This window comes from Diceros bicornis, chromosome 18 (genome assembly GCF_020826845.1).
Source record: "Diceros bicornis minor isolate mBicDic1 chromosome 18, mDicBic1.mat.cur, whole genome shotgun sequence".
Classification (NCBI taxonomy): Eukaryota; Metazoa; Chordata; class Mammalia; order Perissodactyla; family Rhinocerotidae; genus Diceros; species Diceros bicornis.
The window spans coordinates 30,673,760-30,693,352 of NC_080757.1; the positions used below are offsets into that span (position 1 = coordinate 30,673,760).

The 19,593-nt window shown below is 46.4% G+C and overlaps 1 protein-coding gene across 1 annotated transcript; it reads left to right on the plus strand.

Moving 5' to 3' along the window:
• Nucleotides 1–19,349, plus strand: C18H17orf67 (chromosome 18 C17orf67 homolog). The gene is made up of 3 exons (XM_058559345.1): nucleotides 1–55; nucleotides 867–967; nucleotides 19,233–19,349. Exons 1-3 carry the CDS (start codon nucleotides 1–3, stop codon nucleotides 19,347–19,349), a joined length of 273 nt encoding a protein of 90 aa, XP_058415328.1.
• The last annotated feature ends 244 nt before the right edge of the window (nucleotides 19,350–19,593 follow it).

Below are 19,593 nucleotides of genomic sequence, written 5' to 3' on the forward strand. Positions count from 1 at the left end.
ATGAAGACATTATTTGTGCTTGTGCTCTCCTTTACCTTGCTGACTTCCTTCTCAGGTGAGCATCAACTCTAAAAACAGCCTAGTTCTATGCTGACATGATAAACAGGAATAACTCTATTTTATATTTTAAAAATATTTTGCTGTTTCAAATAACATGTGGTGTATAACAGTTCAGTGCTTTTCTTTTTTTCTAAGAGCAGGCTCCCAGAGTTGCTATCATTGGGGATATATTGTTTTTTTAATCTTCAAATGTATTTGAACACTAATTGTCAAAAGTGTTGATAAATCTTCAACTATACCTTTTTTTGTGTTCATATGAGATCAACAAAATTTGATAGACTTCTATTTGATCATATTGTTTAGAGTTAGTGTGATTATCAAAACTTAATATGATTTTATTATCATAGTATCTTCTTTGAGGGATCATAGGTGGTTATCGAGGTTAACATAAACTTGTTGTCAGGGGATATCTTCCAACAACAGCTTTAACTTGATTTAGAGTATTGGGGATTTAAAAATTCCCACGAAAGCAGACCTAAGGGATGAGAAACACGTTGACTGGAGACCTGAAGAAAATATGTTTTAAAAAACATATTACATTACTACCCACTTTTAAAGGAATGGGCCGTTGCAATCGGTAAATATGTTTAAGTTGTGCAGCATTTGCTCTGCATTAACCATATTAGAAAGAATTTAGAATTCCTCTCTGGGCCCTCTGGAATGCCACGTCCTTTGGGATAGGTCCCTGTGAAAGAACTTTTGTGTTTTGGCCGAAATTGAGCTTGCAAATCGTTGGCCTCAGACTGTGAGATGGACATGAGCTCGTGTGCCCGAGAGTCCCTAAGGTGCCTTCCTGACTTTTTCAGGGGCCTCCCCGATTCTGACGGAAAAGCAGGCCAAACCGCTCCTGAGATCCCGGCGCCAGGACAGGCCAAGCGAGCCTGGGTTCCCGGATGAGCCCATGCGGGTGAGTACTGGGCTCTGGCTGTTGGAAGGGAACGTGTGGTCGTTTGAATGCTCGTTTGTTATGAAACCACGCTGGGTGCTGGTCCCAGCCCAGCATGGGCTGCCGGATGGAGGTTCTGCTGGAGACTCGGGGGTGAGGTGATGTCAGCCTTGTACCCACGCCTTTTCTCCTGCAGAGGTGCTCCGCTTACCTACTGTGAACACAGTATTTAAAATGGAAACAGTGGGGCCGATGGAGGGAGTCCCAGGATCCCAAGTGGCTGCTGGGTATCACCTCTGAATGGGTGCTGGGGAGCTGTGCCCTGATCTGGTGCCAACTCCATCTTCTCCCTCTTCCCTTGGCCGTTGGGCGACCTGGACCAGCATCCTCGGCCAGAGATGCTCTGTCCCAGCTGTGGGCGTCTGCCCACACTTCGTGCTTCTGGTTTTGATCTTTGGCTTCAGCTCTGCCCTGTGGGTTCATAGTGTCCACCTGCCTAGTCTTTCTGAACCAGGCCACTCCCCTGCCTCTATTTTGTGATTTGTGGTAGGTGCTACTAGACCTTGCCATGCCGGCCCCGGGCTAATTTGGGCCTGGCTTGTCTCCCTGTCTCGTGGCGGAAGTACTGACGTTTCTGATATTTGTGCCCCACCCAGGTGAGGGTAAGTATTAGCGACCCAGGTAAAGTTAGAATGTCTGCAAAGCTGTACTGTGGTCCAGCTGGACTCCAGGCTCATCCTCGTTTCACTGTATCTCCGTGTCGAGGCCCAGAAGGATCTGCAGCAGCATTCACCTTTGCTCCCTGTGGAATCGTGTGGATATTTTGATTAGTTCATCTAAAAGACTCTTGTTAAGACGCAGTATCCACAGTGATGAGGAGAGCTGGCTCTGGGTCTGACTGTCTGGGTTTGAATCTCCCCATTTTCTGACCGTGTAAACTTGAGGAAGTTTCCTCACATTTCTGTACCTCAGTAGTCTCGTCTATAAAATGGGGGTAACAATAAATATTATTACTTATGTTACAATAATATTATTATTATAAATAATAACATATAACAACTACTTTAGGAGGATAAAATAAAGTAATTGATAGTAAGGCACTTAAGACAGTACTCAGCGAGCAGTAACTACTCCTTTGAGTATTATTTACCAGGGGCTGGCACGGTGCCGAGGCTGCAGATGGTCACCTGGGTTTCTGCTCAGAGTCAGTGGTAGACACAGAGAAGTCAGCAAGTGGCTATTAAACAGAGTGGCTAAAAACAAATCAAGGACTTCAGGCTGTCAAGGGTGGAGGTAGCTTTTTTTTTTTTTTGGTAAAGAAATCAGAGGTAGCTCGGAACATCTAAGCGTAAGGTGGAAGGGGACCGGGAGGTGGCGGGTGCAAGATCAAAAATGATTTGAGTGCGTTCGATTTTATCTTGCATGCACTAGAGGACAATTGAAGGATTTTTCAAACGGGAGAGTACAGATTTTGGCTTTAGACAGATGGTTCGAGACGCAATTAGAAGAGAAGAGGCTCAGGATTGAAGTCTGGGTGCACCAATGCTTGGAGGCAGGCAGAGGAAGGGGATTCTGAAGGGGCTGAGAAGGAATGCAGGGAGATACTTGGGGAAACCAAAAGAATGTAGGGTCATGAGCACGGGGAAGTGGGTTCAGAGGGGGCGGGCGGAGGGTGAGGGAGGAGAGGGCTGGGCGCAAGAGCTGATGGGGAGCAGCGCCTGGTGCAAGGGTCCCTGGGGGGCTCTAACTTGCCCCGTGTGCTTTTGGCATGTTGTCTGGAGGAACATTCTGGAGGCTCTTCCTCAGGGTCCCTGGGGGCTGGGGTAAGGTTGGTTCAAGGGGCTCTGGAGAAGCTGCCCCCCCTCCAGGTGCTCAGGAGACAAGCTCTAATCAACTCGAGTCAGGGCCAGCGGGCGTTTTCTCTTCCAGCATCTGCCCCTGGCTCCTCCAAGCTCTGATTGTGGAATAGCGGCCTTCTCAGGGAGTAGAGGTGGTTTAGGGATCAGGCAGCCGGCGGGTTTGGGCAGATGCGGCTCAGCTTCCTGCCTCCAGCACCCCTCTGTGCCAGCCTACCCCCCACCCCGTGCTAGACTTGCAGCCCCAAACGCTGCTTGGTGTGGTCTTTCCCTGCTCAGAGCTTCCGAGAGCTCCTTCTCTGACTGTTTCTCTTTTCTTGGCTTCTGGTCGTCACTTGCCTTCATCTTTGACAACCCCCTGCTTGCCTCCGACTTTGTGATTTCACTGAATAGCCAGCTTTTTTGGTTTTGTTCTGCTTTTGGTCATCGTTTATCGGCTTGACCACTACCTACCCCTCTTATCTGCCTTGAACCTACTTTGTCTAGATTCTCCGTGACTCTCTCTTGCCTCAGAACCTACTACTCACCCCACCAACCATCTCCCACCCACCCTGTGTACAGCCCAGTCCTGCGTGTCTCTCACCGAGACACTGACCCTGCAGTCCAGAATCCTCAGCCACTTAGCCAAGTTTGGAAAAGCGCCCATGTGACCTACAGTTGAGATGTGAAATAAATATGCAATAAATTATTTGGTGGCTGGTCTACACCAATAGTTCTCATCCGGGAGTGATTTTGCTTCTCCACCTTCAGGGACATTTGACAATGTCTGGAGACATTTTTGGTTGTCACAACTGAGGGGAGTGTTTGCCATTGGCTATTGGCGTCTAGTGGGTTAGGCCAAGGATGCTGCTAAACATCCTACAATGCACAGGGCAGCCCCCACAACACTGATGTTGCCCAAAATGTCAGTGTTGCCGAGGATGAGGAACCCTGGCTACACAATGCTGAACAACCTCTGTCTCTTCCACTCTGTGTCACTTTGTGTGTCTCTCACACTCTCATTCACAATTACACTCATTCATATGCAGAGATAACTGAATCAACAAGTAGTTTCTGGTATCATATTTTTCTAGGAACATAGTTTTTAACCTTGGCTGCATGCTTGAACAAACTGGGGAGCTCAAAAATCTGATGCCTAGGCCCCACTCCCAGAGGGGCGGTCTGGAGTGTGGCCTAGGCATTGGGTGGGGGGTATCGATGTGCAGCCGAGGCTGAGAACACCCGTGCCTGGCCTTCTGGAGAGATCCACCACGTGCATTGCCAGCACCTCTAGTCCAGTTGGGAGCATGAAAGGTAACAGCATGGAACATTGAGAAAACAGTTAAATGTTGAGTGGTATGGACAGTCAATGTGCCAGTTGTGTAGAGAGTTCAGAACGAAAGTGAGAGTCAAGTGGCTTGTGCAGAGAGCGCTCCTGGCTGACCAAGATGTGCGCTTAATTACATTTTACGTTGACTGTGCCCTGCTGAGCGCCAGGCACTGAAGACGGAGATAAACAAGACATTCTTCTTTTGTTCGAGGTGCCCATGTCCATTGTGTGGAGACAGATGGAGTCAGAGTGTTCCAGCCCGATTCAAGTTCTCTGACAAGGCTGTCTGAGAGGAGAGGGCCTCGAGCTCTCAGTGGAAGGAGGATGGAGGTTGGAAAGGCTTCCCAGAGGGGCCGTCCACCTAGCTGCAGCTTGAAGGAGTTTTCAGGCAGTGTAGGGGTGGAGGTGAGGTGGGAAGAATATTCCACCCAATGTGATTCCAGTCCATACTCTGCCACTAACTAGTTGTGGACTTTGGACTTTAGACTTCAGATGAGTCATTTCCATTTCCTAGAGCCCATTTTTCTCCATGAAATGCAGAGTTTGGCCCAGATTCTGGCTAGAAGGTTCACTCCAGGTCTCATATTCTAGGGTTCTGGACAGAGCCTCAGGGTCGCCGCGGGTTTCCTGGGGCCAGTCAGCAGCTCTGAGGACGAGCCACGGGCAGCAGGACGTGGTCTGGGGTGAGGAGCAGAGTGGTGCATGTGGCCCTCTAAGGGTTCCTCTGAGCGCCAGGCCTCCTCTCCTCGTGCCGGCCCTGCGGCCGCTGCGCCCGACGCCCTGGACTTACTCTCGGACCTGTGTGCCTGGTGGGTCCCCTTGTTGACTTTTCCTTTCTATGGATTTACTGAGAGCAGAATGAATAATCCCAATCACCTGTCAGGTGAAAAGAGGGGATTTACTCTTTTAGCTGAGCAGCTGACATTGCAATGATCCCTGTCGTGCATCACTGTTGGATGTGAGCTTTGGACATGGTGGCCCCACATTTGTCAGCAGGTCGTGAAGAGGCCACGAGGTAGGACTTCTGGCTGCAGGGGGGTCAGGGGCTGGCAGGTAGAACTGCCATACGAGCTCAGGTCCTAGAGCACGGGGACGAGGAGTCAGGAGTCTCAGGACTGACTGGGTCTAAGGTGGGGGGACCACACCTCCCTGCTCTCTACCTTTACCACCTCCTTCCCTCCTTCTTTCTTTGTGTGAACCATCTGCTCAGATGGCCCTTTGCTAGGGAAAAGGGCAGGGTGGATGCACTGTCCTGGGTATTTGGGATTGCAGTAGCGTGTGTGTGTGTGTGTGTGTGTGTGTGTGTGTGAGGGTTTGTGTATGACTGTGTGTATGAGCATGTGTGTGTGAGGGTGTGTGTATATGTGACAGCGTGTGTGTGTGTATGTGAGGGTTTGTGTATGTGCATGTGTGTATGACTCTGTGTATGAGCACGTGTGTGTGAGAGGGTGTGTGTATGTGTGAGACTGTGTAGGTGAGGGCGTGTGTGTAGGTGAAGGTGTGTGTGTGAGGATGTGTGTGTACCTGTGTGTATGTGAGGGTTTGTGTTTGGGTGGGTGTATGACTCTGTGTGTATATGTGTTAAGGTGTGAGCATGTGTGTTTTGGGAAGGGCCTCGCAGAATAATGTTTTCAGAAGGTCTGGATTCCCATCCCCTCTCTTTCCCTTTTGACCTTGACTCGAGTATCTGGGCTATATGGAGTGATAGGTGATGACAACAGAGGGCCAGGTTGGCAGGCCCTGGCTGTCATAGTGGAACTGACTTTCATTCTGCACTCAGTAGGAGCCACCCAGGGACTTGAAGCAGGGGAACGATGTGATGGGAGCTGGTGTGCAGGCTTAGGACACAGCCTCTTAAACACCGGCTTTCAGTTACTGTTATCCACGGGAAATGGGGAATGACATTTTTGGACTTGTTATTGCACCTCCTTGCCACGGTACCCTGGAGACAGACAGGTGGACTGGGACAAATGAGCAGAGGTCATGATTTCTAGGGGGTGTATGTGCCCTTGGCAGCTGAGCCACGAGACTCATGTGGTCACCACCAACTCAAAATTACCGAGAGATGATTCATTGGGTCATTTTGTTTTACTTCTCCCCGCTGAGGGACTTTGCGAAAGAAAACCCTTTCAGAGAGGGGAAAGGCCATCGATGAGGGTAAACGATGGTGCTTTGGGGAGGTATTAAGCATTCAAAATGAAAACAAATATGAAGATTTGCAGTGATCTCTCCTCATGAGTATCTGTTAAGCAATGTTTATACTCTTGACATGTGGCTTAAATATTGGCAGATATTTGCTTCTGTTGAATAATAGGCTTTTCGGAAACAAGTTCAGACAAGCTGTGCCCACGCATCCGAGGGGCTGGACTGTTTTCACAGGCTGTATCCTGTCGATTCACTGCAACAACTGTTCTTTTCGGACTGTGTGGTGGGAGGGAGAAAATGCTATTGAGAAAATCACTGGTGTGGCCCTGTGTTGTGGGGAGGGCCAGCTTGTGCCCCAGGGGAGCGTGAACACCTTTCTGGAACCCTTGATGGAGGAAGGTACGGCCCCAATGGGGATGGGGAGAGAGACCAAGAGGGAGACATGACTCTGGGGAAGAAAGCAGGAGGGGTTTGGAATGTATGAAAGCAGCTCGGGAGGAAGAGGATGCAGGACCCAGTGGTGGGGGATGTGGAGAGGGGTCAGAGGCAGGTAGGAGGGTAGGGCCTCAGAGGACACACCACTGAGAAATTCCCTGTGCTAGGAAATAGCTGGTACATTTATTTTATGGTAATACCCGACATTGAGCTTGAAGTTGTTTTCTGCTTGTGCTGTTGTGACCCTCTGCAACGCCCAAACCTTGGGACAAGTCTGCTACTCACAGCGACCTTGTGTTAGTGGTTCTTTGGGAGGATGACAGATGGCGCGTGGTGTGTTGTGTGGGGTGAAGGTGGCTGACCAAAGAGGAAGGTATTCATGAGAATCTGGAAGCTGCAGTGGTGGAGAAACAGGCTATGAGATTAATTCAGGAGAACCATGGCTCCAGATCTTCAGAGATTTTGGGCAGGAGGGTTCTGGACATCACAGGAATGGGATGGGCTCTCCTGGAAGGCTGAGATTCGCTTGGGAATATCCCATCTGGGAACATCTAGGTTTCAGCTGAATCAACTTACTACTTCAGGTTCTATGTTAGGACTGAATACTTGAGTTCATGAGGACATCATGTCAGAAGAGCTCCTGGGTATAATGAGGTCTCAAGATCCTAATAGAGGGAAAAAAATCTGCCTAGGGAGAAATTGATGAAGACAGGGCTGTGTGGAAAGAAGAGCTGCCTTTGTGTTTAGAGGGAAGAAGGTGGAAAAAATATTCTGAGCTTTCCCTGGAATGTTTCCTTAACCATGACTGCTTCTGTTGATTTTCAGGGTTTGGGTCTAAACTCTTGCTACTCAAATTGTGGTCCCTGGCCCGGCCGCCAGGTTCGCCTGGGAGCCTATTAGACCTTCAGAGCCTCAGGCTTCTCCCCACACCTCCTGAAGGCGGATCTCCACCTCCACAAGATGCCTGAGATCCGGGCACACATTTAAGTTTAAGAAGCACTGTCCTAAAGAGTTGCAAAGGTGGCTCTTAGCCTCTGTTCCTGGTGTCCTGGGGACTAGGAACCAACCCATGTTTGTTTTGTTTTGACACAAATGGTCTCTCTTCCTTCCTTCTGGGTACTCTGCTCATTTGGATTCCAGTCTTCCAGGACACCACGCCCCCACCTTCTCCTCCTCTATTGTGGTTTCTGCTGCTCAGTCCCATTTGCTGGATTCTTAGCCTCTACAGTCCTTTAAATGTCAGAGCATCCCAGGGCTGTGGGGAGGCTCCTGAGAATTTAGATATCACCTCCGTGCTGAAGGCCGCACACGCCTATCTCCAGCCTGCCTCTCCCGTGAGCTCCAGACTCATTTACATTTACATGACTGTTTGCACCGAGTTTAATGGGCAGCTCAGACCTAACAGCCCTAAGTGGAATTCTGATCGTACCCTCACAGCAGCCCCTGCCTTCCACATCACAGTAAGTGGCGCCACCTCCTCCTAGTTGTGTGGGCTGCAAATCCAGAATCTGACCACTTCTCACCCTCCACTGCCACCGCCAGAGACCCTGCAGTGGATTGAGCAATACTCTCTTACCCTGTCTCCCTGCTTCCTCTCTAGATCCCTCTACATCTGTTCTCAACAGAGAAGCAAGAGTCAGTTCTTAAAAAGGTAAACCAGACCCCATCCCTCCCTCACTCAAAACCTTCCAAAGAATTCCTGTCTTACTCTGAAAAAAATCCACAGTCCTACGACGGCCTACAAGGCCCTAGAGGTCTGACTGCTCCCTCTGTTCCCACCTCGGCCTCCTCTTGCATCTCCTCCCCACCCTCTGCTCTAGCTGCGCTGGCCTCCTCACTGTGCCTTGAACATGTCAGGCTTCCCTGCCCCTTCAACGAGGAAGTTCAGGATGTGTAGAAAGCAGGGGCAGGTTTATTCCGCAACTTGCTTTTTTTCACTCAACAGTATGTCTCGTTCTAGCTCATTTTTAGCTGCAGCATAGTATAATGTATTGCCCTATGGTTTGCATGTTTGTGCCCACCCCCCTCCCCATTCATATGTTGAAATCCTAACTCCCAAGGTGATGGTATTTGGAGGTGGGGCCTTTGGGAGGTGATTAGGTCATGAGGGTGGGGGCCTCATGAATGGAATTAGTGCCCTTATAAAAGAGGCTCCAGAGAGATCCCTAGCCCTATCTGCCATGTGAGGACAAAAGGAGAAGTCTGTGACCTGAAAGAGGGCCCTTACATGCCCGTGCTGGCACCCTGATCTCAGACTTCCAGCCTCCAGAACTGTGAGAAATAAATTTCTGTTGTTTATAAGCCACCCAGTCTGCGGTATTTTGTTACCGCAGCCGCAATGAACTAAGACGTATTACAACTTATTTATTTAGCCCTTCCTGGAACAACGGCCATTCCAGTTATTTCCATTGTTTGATGAAGATCCTTGTACGCATGTGTGCTTTGCTGGGTTTGATGATAGGAAAAGGAATTGCCAAGTCAGAGGGCGTATGTGCTTCCAGTTGACATCGGTACTGCCGAATGGCCAAATTGTACCAACTCCCACCAGCAGTGTGAATAAGAACACTCGGGTCCCTATGTTCTTGCCAATACTTGATATTATCAAACTTTGCACACACAACTTTCAAAATGGAAAGGAAGTTTTAAAAGAAAACTCACTTAATCCACTCTTCTTTCTCTGTGTGTGTATGGAGACATGGCCAAACAATAATGACAATATTTTCTCAGTGGTAAGATTTGGGGTCAATTTGTACGTTCGTCTTTATACCTTTTGCTGTTACTCAGTATATTAATTTCCAAGAGCTGCCATAACAAAGTACCACAAACTGGATTGCTTGAGACAAGAGAAATTTATTCTCTCACAGTTTGGGAGGCTAGAGGTTTGAAATCAAGGAGTTGGCAAGGTTGGTTCCTTCTCGGGGCTCTGTGGGAGAATCTGTTCCACGCTTCTCTCCTAGCTTCAGATGTCTGCCAGCAATCTTTGGCGTTTCTTGGCTTGTAGATGCATTACTGCAGTCTCTGCATCTGTCTTTACATGGCCTTCTTCCCTGCGTGGCCCTGTGTCCAAATTTCCTTCTTCTAAGGACACCAGTCATTGGATTTAGGGTCCACCCTAATCCGGTATGACCTCGTCTTAACTTGATTACATCTGCAAAGACCATATTTCCAAATAAGGTCACATTCACAGGTTCCAGGTAGACATGAATTTTGGGGGGAACACTATTCAATCCAGTACACTCAATTTTTTATTTTAATAAACATATGTATGATTTTCACAGAAAGAACATAGGAGAGTGGTTAAGAGCAGGGCAGCAGATTGCCAGGTCTGAATCCTGGTTCACTACTTGCTGGCTATCACATCTTGGCCAAGTTGCTTAAAGTCTCTAAGTCTCAGTTTTCACATCTATAAAATGGGGTATAATACCAAAACCTACCTCATCGGCTTATTGTGAAAGAATGCATGTGAAGTGCTCAGCATAGTGCCTAACTTTTAGTAATAATGTTAGCTCTCCTTCTTCTTGTTTTTTAAAAAGCAATAGCTTAACAAGTACTTCTTAAGATACAACAAAATAAAAATTTCTATGGCTCTTCCCTGCTTATAGGATGGAGCCAAGTATCTTGGCCTGGGAGACAAGCCAGCCCTAAACTACCACTGTGCCCCATTTCCTGCCCCTCCTCCAAGACAATCTGTGTTCTAACTACCCAGAACTTCTCATTGTTTTTCAAAGAAGCTGTCCTCTCTCTGCTCTCAGCATCTTTTCACAAATGATTCCCTTTGCCTGCAATATCTTTCTCCATTATTTCTGCCTGGTACCCTCCTCTTCATTCTCAACGTCACCTTCTCTATCTCCCCTGAGTTGGCCCTGCCCTCCTAGTACTCAAGCCCAAAACAATACTATGTATTTACACAGGTACATCTGTATGCATGTACATTTCTAGAAAAAGCTCTAGAAATATAATCAGTTGGCTGTTAACTGTATCATCTCATTGAGGAGACTAGGATTGCAGATGGTGATCTTGGGAATTTTATATTTGATGTTCGAATTTTAAACAATGATAATATGTTCATGTATTACTTGTGTACTTAAAAATAAAAATTTAAACCATTTGTATTTACAAAAATTAGAAACCAAGAAAGAGTCAAAAGAAACATTAAGTATAATCCTATCCCCTCTCCCCAAAGACAGCCTTGCCATTTTTTGATGTATTTCTGTCTAGTTTTTTTGTGTATATTTTTTTAAAGTGTGATCATACTCTATCTACAGTTTTGTATCCTGGTTTTTCTTAATAATATAGTATACACATTTGCCCATATTATTATAAACTCTTTATAACCATAATGATACTGAATTACCCTCTTTTGTTAGATAGTTGGACCATTTCCACTATTTTTCTATTATAAACAACACTCTGGACATTTTTGTACTTAAAGTACTTTTAATATTTTGAATTATTTGCTAAGAATATATTCCCAGAAAATGAATTCCTAGATCCAAAGATATGAATATTTTTCAAGCTTTTAGTATATATCATCAAATTGCTTTCCAAAAGGGTTTTTTTTGGAACAATTTATGCTCTCGTTCTCCAGGAGAGTGTTCCAGTAGAGCTTTTAAGGTCAAGATATGAGAGGAGCATGATTATGGTACCTAAATTGGAGAACAGTTGGCCATTTCTTGGGCTGATGAGTGGGTGCAGCGAGGGAGGAATAGGGATCAAAAATGACATGTAGGTGTCTGTATGGACAACTTGGTGCCATTCACCGGCATTCGAAACCTATGAGGAGAAGCAGGTTGTCTGGAATGATGGTGTGTTTGAAGTTCTTCTCTTACAGCACCTGCCTTTGTACTTGTTGTTTCTTCTGCTCTTGTGTACCTGGTTAACTCTTATTCATTTGTAGAGATTCACCTTAAATGATGCCTTTTTTGAGAGGCCTTCCTGATGCCCCTCCCTTCTCACCATGAATCAGAGCATCCCTGTAGCATAAGACTCACAGCAAAAGATTGCTATTTCTGAATTAAAAAAAAAAAATCTGTCTCTCCTACTAGACTCTTCTAAACTGCTTGAAGAGATGGACTATTTGTTTTACTTCTGGGTCCCCATCACCAGGCACAGTATTTGGCATTTACTAAATGCTCATTACACTTATTTCCATTCCTTTCTTTGCTTCTCTCCCGGGGAGAAATTTTGTAGGACATAATTCTACCATAGAACCTGGAAGTTATTTCAAAGAAGTCTTTTCTATTGCCTCACTTAAATTCATTAAATTTCTCTTAATCTTCCCAAATTTTAGGGAAGAAATTATTTGCCAACTGCTGGGGTGAACCATGGAAATTCTTTAAAAAGATGACATCCGAACTAAAATTATGTCTTCTGTGATTGTATTTGTAAGCACTTGTGTGCCTTGGGAATACACTTTCCATTTTGGCTTGTGTTCCTGTAAGGAATGTTCTTGTTAGGCAAGTATAAATCATATTAGCTTTATTGTAAGTCTTTGTGAAATATGCTTTCATGTTTAGCTCCTTGACAAATATATGTAATAACTCCATTACCCTTTTGTTCCTCATGATCTCAAAGGCCGGTTTGGAGTTACTGAGATGTAAATTGCGCACATCACTGATCTGCCATGTTTTAGGGTTAAGCCTTCCAGTGTCCCAGTGTAGTTAAGTTCTGAGCCACCCTTCTGCCTATGTGATTACATTGCTTTTACTAATGAGCACAATAATTCAGTGAGATGTTGATGGACCTTTAATTCCATGCAAATGTCACAGGAAGGATTTTGCCTTCTTGGACAAAGTTTCCACCTTGATAGATTAACTGTCCACTTTATGATTCTCAGCTTAGATCAGGCTCTGGTGGGTATTTGATTTTGGTGGGTATCATGCCACTCCAGGGGCATAACAAAGAACCACTTTCACTTTCCGCTCTAATTACTGAGAAATAAATGATTTACTTAAATCATTATAGTTGGCGTTGGACATGGAACACAGATATTGGTTTTTGTTTGCTTTAATTTTTTTCCCCTTGAAGAAAAGAATCTAAAAAAATTAAAACGTATTTTCCATCTACCCCTTCTTTCTCGATCCAGGAACATTTGAGATTATCATTAATGCCAGGGCATTTCTAACTCAACCAATGCCATTGTTGAATTTGTGGTTTTCAGCAGATTGGCTGTTTGGCCTTTCATCTTTGACTAATGATTGCTTTTAGGCCTTTGTGGCATATTCATTTTCCTAACATTTAAAATAAATAGTGAAATGTCATGGAAACCAGCGCTCGTTTCTCTCTCCCTCTGTGTGTGTCTGTTTCGGTTGTTTTTCTTCAAAGATGATTTCAGCTGTATTTAGGAGTGTGAAATATATATTACTCTTTGATGCTTTTTATGTACGTTTGGCCTGGGCCATTATAATGAGCAGATTGCACAGATGTTGAGGAACCTTCCAGGGAGGATTTAGTAAGATTACGGAGAAAGAACAGTCATTTTTCTTATTCATTCACTCGTTTGTACGTTTCTCCAGTGAGTTTTATTGAGGTCCTACTCTGTGCCAAGCACTAAGCCATATAGGAGGTATACCTTGGTCTCTGTCATCAAAAGGCCAGTTGGATGTTTGCCTGAGAATGACAGGGATTAAATGAGCAAGGATGCAAATGAGCATATAATTATAAAAGGTGTATGAGTGCTGTATATCAGTGGTGACATTCGTGAATCATCATCAGTTCTCATCAGAAAAGTCATTAAATATTGGGAAGCTCATGGCAGCAGATATAAGTTTCCCAAAATTCTAATTTCCCCTTGAAAGCTCAAATTTTATCATTTAGTAACAAGTACTATCAGTTGTTTTCATTGAAGTGACAGGCTCACTTCATTCATACACAGCTAATTCAATTCCTGATACCAACCTCGATCACCGAGGACTCTTCCTCGAGAAAACCGCCGTCCTCCGTCGTGCGGCACAAGCGCTGCCTGCATGCTTCCTGTTGGGTTGCTTTCTACTGCTTCCCCAGGGCCTTCTTCAATGAAACTGGCATCCTGAGAATGTTTTATTTTTCATCTATTTTAATTAATTAATTCAATTAATTTTATTAAATTAAAGAAAATTACATTTTATTTAATTAATTTTTTTTAACTGTGAGTGTGTGGTGGTGAAGGAGATGGTGGCTACCAGGAGGGTCGGTGTTGCTGCCTCGACTCCTGCGAAGACGTCGGTCCTACCCACCAGTGCACACAGTGGGAAGGCAAATGTCTTAGTATTATTCTAAAAATATTTTTGACATTGTGGACCCCCGAGGGCGCAGACCACACTTTGAGGACCATGGCTTTAGTCTTTCATTCAACAAGCATTTATTGAAAGTTTCCTGTGGACCGGTTCCCGGGGAAGATGCTCGATCCACAACCTCCAGGCATGCTCAGATATTTCGTATCTAATAGTAACCAAAGTAACTGAGGAGAGTTTAGCAAAGCTGTGGGCAGGATTAAGGTAAACCAACAAGAGAGGTTAAAGGCCCAGGGCTAACAGCCCTGAGGTGTGAGGGGGTAAGAGAGGGTGTGGCTCCCAGAACTGGAGAGGGCAGCCCTCTTGGAGTCGGCCTTCCATGAAAGGGAAGCAGCCAACCTGCTGTGACTCCTCAGGGAGGCACGGGAGGAGACACACCCAGTCTCTCTCCTCATACCTCTAATCCCCTGCTGTGCCTCCTAGTCAAACACAACTGGAAGCCCCAGGACCAGGGAGTCTGTGGCTGCAGTTCATCTAGGTCAGCCTCTCCCTGCATGGGGCCAGGTGAAGTGGGGAGAGAATGGATTTAGAGGGGTAAATGGAGACTGTGGATTTAGCATAGAACTTTCTTTGTATCATTTCACTGTATCCTAGCAGTGCAATGAAATAAGAGCTAGTGCCATCCCCGTCTTACAGACGGACAAATTGAGGCTGGAGAGGTAAAGGATTATTGGCAGGGTCTGAATTTGAACTGGACCCTGACCCAGACCCAGACCTGGACCTCTTAGCCTCTCCGTCATACTGCCGGGCAAACCAGCAGGAAAGAGACACAACACGGGTCTCCTTCAGGGCGCTGCTTGCACAGAACAGTTGAAGAAGTAAAGCTAAGTGCTAGGCAGTCTTTGTTCCTTATTTACAAGATCCACACTGCCTTCCTGTCCCTCCCAATTACTATTCTTCTGGCCACAGACTCCCCGCCAGGACAGGACAGGGAAGAATTCAGCCCCAGACTCACAAACATGTCCAGCAACTGCAGGGGAATCATTGTTGGGTCCCACAAGGAGCCCTCTCACCATCCGCCCCCACCTGGGGTGCCCCGGAGACTCTCTGCCCAGGACATGGGGTGATTTTGATGAGTTAAATGAAAACAACAACGATAACCAAAACAAATCCGAACCACATGGGTCCTAGGGGAAAGGAAAACATTTTTTGGGAAAATTGGATACCTCATAATTAATTCCTTTGCACAGTCATTTAAAAAATCTTTTTAAATAATTATATTTAATACAGGATGCAGATTTCCTAGAGGATTTTCTGGAAACTTAAAACCTTAAAGTTCTTAACTAAAGCTTTATCAATGGCATAGGAGGGTTTTCGTGATTAGGATTTTTATGATATCTATACATGCTAAAATAATTTAATGTCACAAATATTACCGAATATGATTACTCTCTCCCAAGGAGAAATGCCACTTCTCTGATTGACAGCTTGCTGCTTTGGGTCACCTAAAGGTGTTTATATGGATCTGCTTCATGCAAACTTTGCAATGGTTTACATCCCATAATTACAGCAGCCAGACTTCTTTCAGGGCGATATTGACAACATACATTCTCCAAATTAAAAATCATTTCTATCTCCATCTATTGTCTTTTGGGGAGAAAACATTAAGTTCACATACCAGTATGTAAGCCGACCCACATGGCACCTCCACTAGAAAATATGATGTGGGCCAACTCAGTCCCTACTCTCAGCGAGAGGTCACTGCCAAACAGAGTGACCAGGGCTATGCTGGAGGAAGTCCAGGGAGCTCTGCGATCACAGGGAAACCGAGACGGCTTCCTGGAGGAAGTGACATCTAAGCGGAGGCCAGAAAAGTCAGGTCCGAGTGAGACAGGAAAAAGAGAAGGCACGGGGGTGTTCCAGGCAGAGAGAAGAGCAAGCATGGCCCCTCCAGGGAAGAGGGAGCACAAAGCTTGAGTGTGCTGGCGGTGAGAGAAGAGCCTCAGGAGATGGGCCAGGCCAGATGATGGAGAGCACCACAAACTACACCGAGGAACTGGGACTTTCTCCTGAGCCCAGTGGAAGCCTTTCACGTGTTTTAAGCAAGAAAGCAAGGTGGGTAGATTTTTTTTTTTTTTTTTTTTTTTTTGTGAGGAGATCAGCCCTGTGCTAACATCCGCCAATCCTCCTCTTTTTTTTTTTTTTTTTTTTTTGCTGAGGAAGATGGCCCTGGGCTAACATCCGTGCCCATCTTCCTCCACTTTATATGGGACGCCGCCACAGCATGGCTTGCCAAGCAGTGCGTCAGTGCGCGCCCGGATCCGAACCAGCGAACCCCGGGCCGCCGCAGCGGAGCGCGCGCACTTAACCGCTTGCGCCACCGGGCCGGCCCCTAGATTTTTTTTTTTAAAAAAACATTACTTTGCAACAGGATAAAGAGGTAAACAAAAGAACAAGAGGGATTTTTTTCACTTTCTTTAGAACTTTTATTTTTACATAATTTCGAAACAGTATTATGCATCACTTTTGTGATAAAAGTAAAATCAATAAAGCCATTTTCATTTTTTATCTTTAAAAAGCTCACCCACTTGGCAAAAGACCTGAACAGACACCTCACTGAAGAAGATATACAGATGGAAGGTAAGCATATGAAAAGATGCTCCACATCACATGTCATCAGGGAAATGCAAGTTCAAATAATAGGATACTACTACACACCTGTTGGAATGGCTGAAATCCAGAACACTGGCACCAAGTGCTTGTTGGGAGGAGAAGACCACCCTATACCGGGAAGTGACACCCGTGCTGATAAAGGGCAAAGCAGGAGCAAACTGAGAGAGAGGAGGAGAGACAACAACCGCATGCAGAGGAAACAGCCGTTCCTCCCCCTGGTGGGTCCTGGTGCTCACGAGCCTCGTGTTGCACAGCCCGAGTGGCCGGCTCCTCTGCAACAAACATCAGTAACATCTGTTATTTGTACTCTCTGCTCCCTTCCCCCGGCAAGAACGCACCCCTCATGCCCCATCATCCTGGTATGGCTGCTGGTTTTCTCCACCCTGTCCCCAATCCATCCTCCACCCTGCTCTGCCCAGCTTAGGAGACTGACCCCTATGGACCGCATCACGGGTTCCCTGGTGGGCTGGCTTCTGCTTGGGCTCAGCAGGAGATCAGGGGCAAGAGGGGAGAGAGGATGGAGTATTTGTCCCCCATTCCCTCCCTGCTCTGCAGAGCCTACGCCCCTCCATGACCATGGTGGCCCCTTCCCGTGGGCCCTGCAGGCTTCCCTCTATTGCTGGTGGCCATGGCTTCCCTCTATTGCTAGTCCCTGGGTGCTGGAATGTTCTTTGGTCGTTCCCTTAACCCTGTTCATGTGGCTGTGAGTGGTTCCTTTATTAAAGTCCCTTCAGGCGAGCCATCTGAAGGATAACTTGTGGTTCTTGAGAAGCTCAGAGATCAACAAAGGCTGTCGGTGACAGCTGTGGACAGGGGCTGGAGGGCAGGGCTTCTCTCTGCTGCTGTGAAGAGTTGGGGTAGGTGGTAGATCCTACAAGGAGCTGCCCTCACCTGCTGGTTACAAAGACATCATCCAGAGCCTCAGACCAAACCCAAGGGGCAGTTAGTGGTCACCTCCTGCCTCCTCTCAGGCAGGCAGTGCTGGTGAAGGCCTCCGAGGAGAGCAGTGGCCCCTTTGGGCGGCATTTTGGAGAGGTCACTCTGTGAGATTGGAGCAGAGATGGTGGGGGAGGTGGGACGTGGAGTGGGAGGAGCGGGAGGCAGAGTGAAGGATGGAGGGATGAGGAAGCTTCAGTAGCTTCGGTGGGCAATGATGAAGACCCAACCCACAGAAGTGGTAGAGATGGAAGGAATGCTTCTGAGAACCGTTCAGGAGACAGACTCAAAGTCCTGATGCTCAGTCTTATGCTGAGTTTGAGGGAGATAATGCCGGTTTGTGTTCTGCCTTGGGTTCCTGAGTAGATGGAGATGCTGGTCCCAGAGATGGGCAGCACCAGGAAACCAGCTGCTTTCTGTTGTGGACACATCAACGTGTAGGGCCGGCTACATTTCCCGTAAATGGAATCATACAATATGTGGCTGTTTGTGACTGGACTCTTTCACGTAGCATAATGTCTTCAAGGTTCGTCCATGTTGTAGCATGTATCACTACTTCATTCCTTTTTATGGCCAAATAATATTCCATTGTATGGACATACCACATGTTATTTGTCCATTCATCTGTTGATGGACCTTTGGGTTGTTTATACTTTTTGGTTATGATGAATAATGCTGCTCTGAACATCTGTGTACAAGCTGTTATGTGGGCATACGTTTTCATTTCTCTTGGATACACAATTGCTGGGTCATATGGTAATTCTATGTTTAACATTTTGAGGAACTGCCAGGCTGTTTGTACAAAATGCCTCTCTATCCCTCTGGCATTTTTTTGTTTTAAAGTCTATTTTGTTTGATAATATTATAGCAACTCCAGCTTTCTTATAGTTATCCCTTTCCTTTTTAAAAAGATGATTTTATCATAAATGCATGTAGCCATAAATAATATATTATTTAGTTATGCATGTTTTGAGCTTTATAAAAATGATGCCACACTATAAATGTCATCTTCTTGGACTTTCTTTTTTCACTCAACCTGCTATTTCTAAGACTCACCTATGTTGTTGTATGTAGCTATAATTCATTGATGTTCACTGTTGTATAATATTCCACACTGTGGCCCTACCATAATTTATTTATCCATCCTCCTGTCAATGGACATTTGGCATGGATCCAGAGTTTCACTACCACAAATTTATTGCTGCCATGAATATTCTTATACACACCTCTCTTGTTCTCAAAGTGACCAGCAGCATCAGCATTGGCTGGGAACTTGCTAGAAATGCAAATTCTGGAGCCTCACCCTAGACTCATTGAATCAGAAACTCTGGGGGTGAGGTCCAGCAATCTGAGTTTTAACAAGGCCTCCAAGTAATTCTGATGCCTGAAAAAGTTTGAAGACCACTGCTCTAGGGTATAAATAAGGAGTGAAATTTCTAGATTGCAGGCAACCAACTGTTTTCCAAAGTGGTGGTTCCATGTTACTTTCCATGAACAGTGTATATGAGCTCCCACAGAGACACGTCTTCTTAGCACTCGGGATTGTCAGAGTGCTTCATTTTCCCATCGAGCGGGTCTTCCCTACAGAGGGGCATGGGCGTGCCGGTGTCTCCTCCCGCAGCCTGGCTGTGCCCTCTCTCAGAGCCACAGCTGCCCCATGCACGTGCGCACGGCTGTCACTGGGGATGGAAGCCCCTCTCCAGTGTGGTTTGTTTTGACAGGAGTACATGCACCACCTGCTCCACCTGGAGCATCGCGCTGAGGAGCAGTTCCTGGAACACTGGCTGAACCCTCACTGCAAGCCCCACTGCGACAGGAACGTGGTCCACCCAGTGTAAGGGGCTCAGGACCAGCCTCCGGTATATTCCTTCTCCTAGGCCTTCTGTTTTGGGGGGACAGTGGTGGATAGCAAGTCCGTGGGCTGGGAGGCCTTTGAGAACATGTGTTAGGGGGACCAGCTAGTTAGCTGGTTATGGTTGGGGAATGGCAAGAGCGAGGCAGGGAGATGGACAGCAGCCAGGTTGAGAGGCATGCCAGGGGACACACAAGGGAGCCTGACCCCTATTGAGTCACCAAAAGACC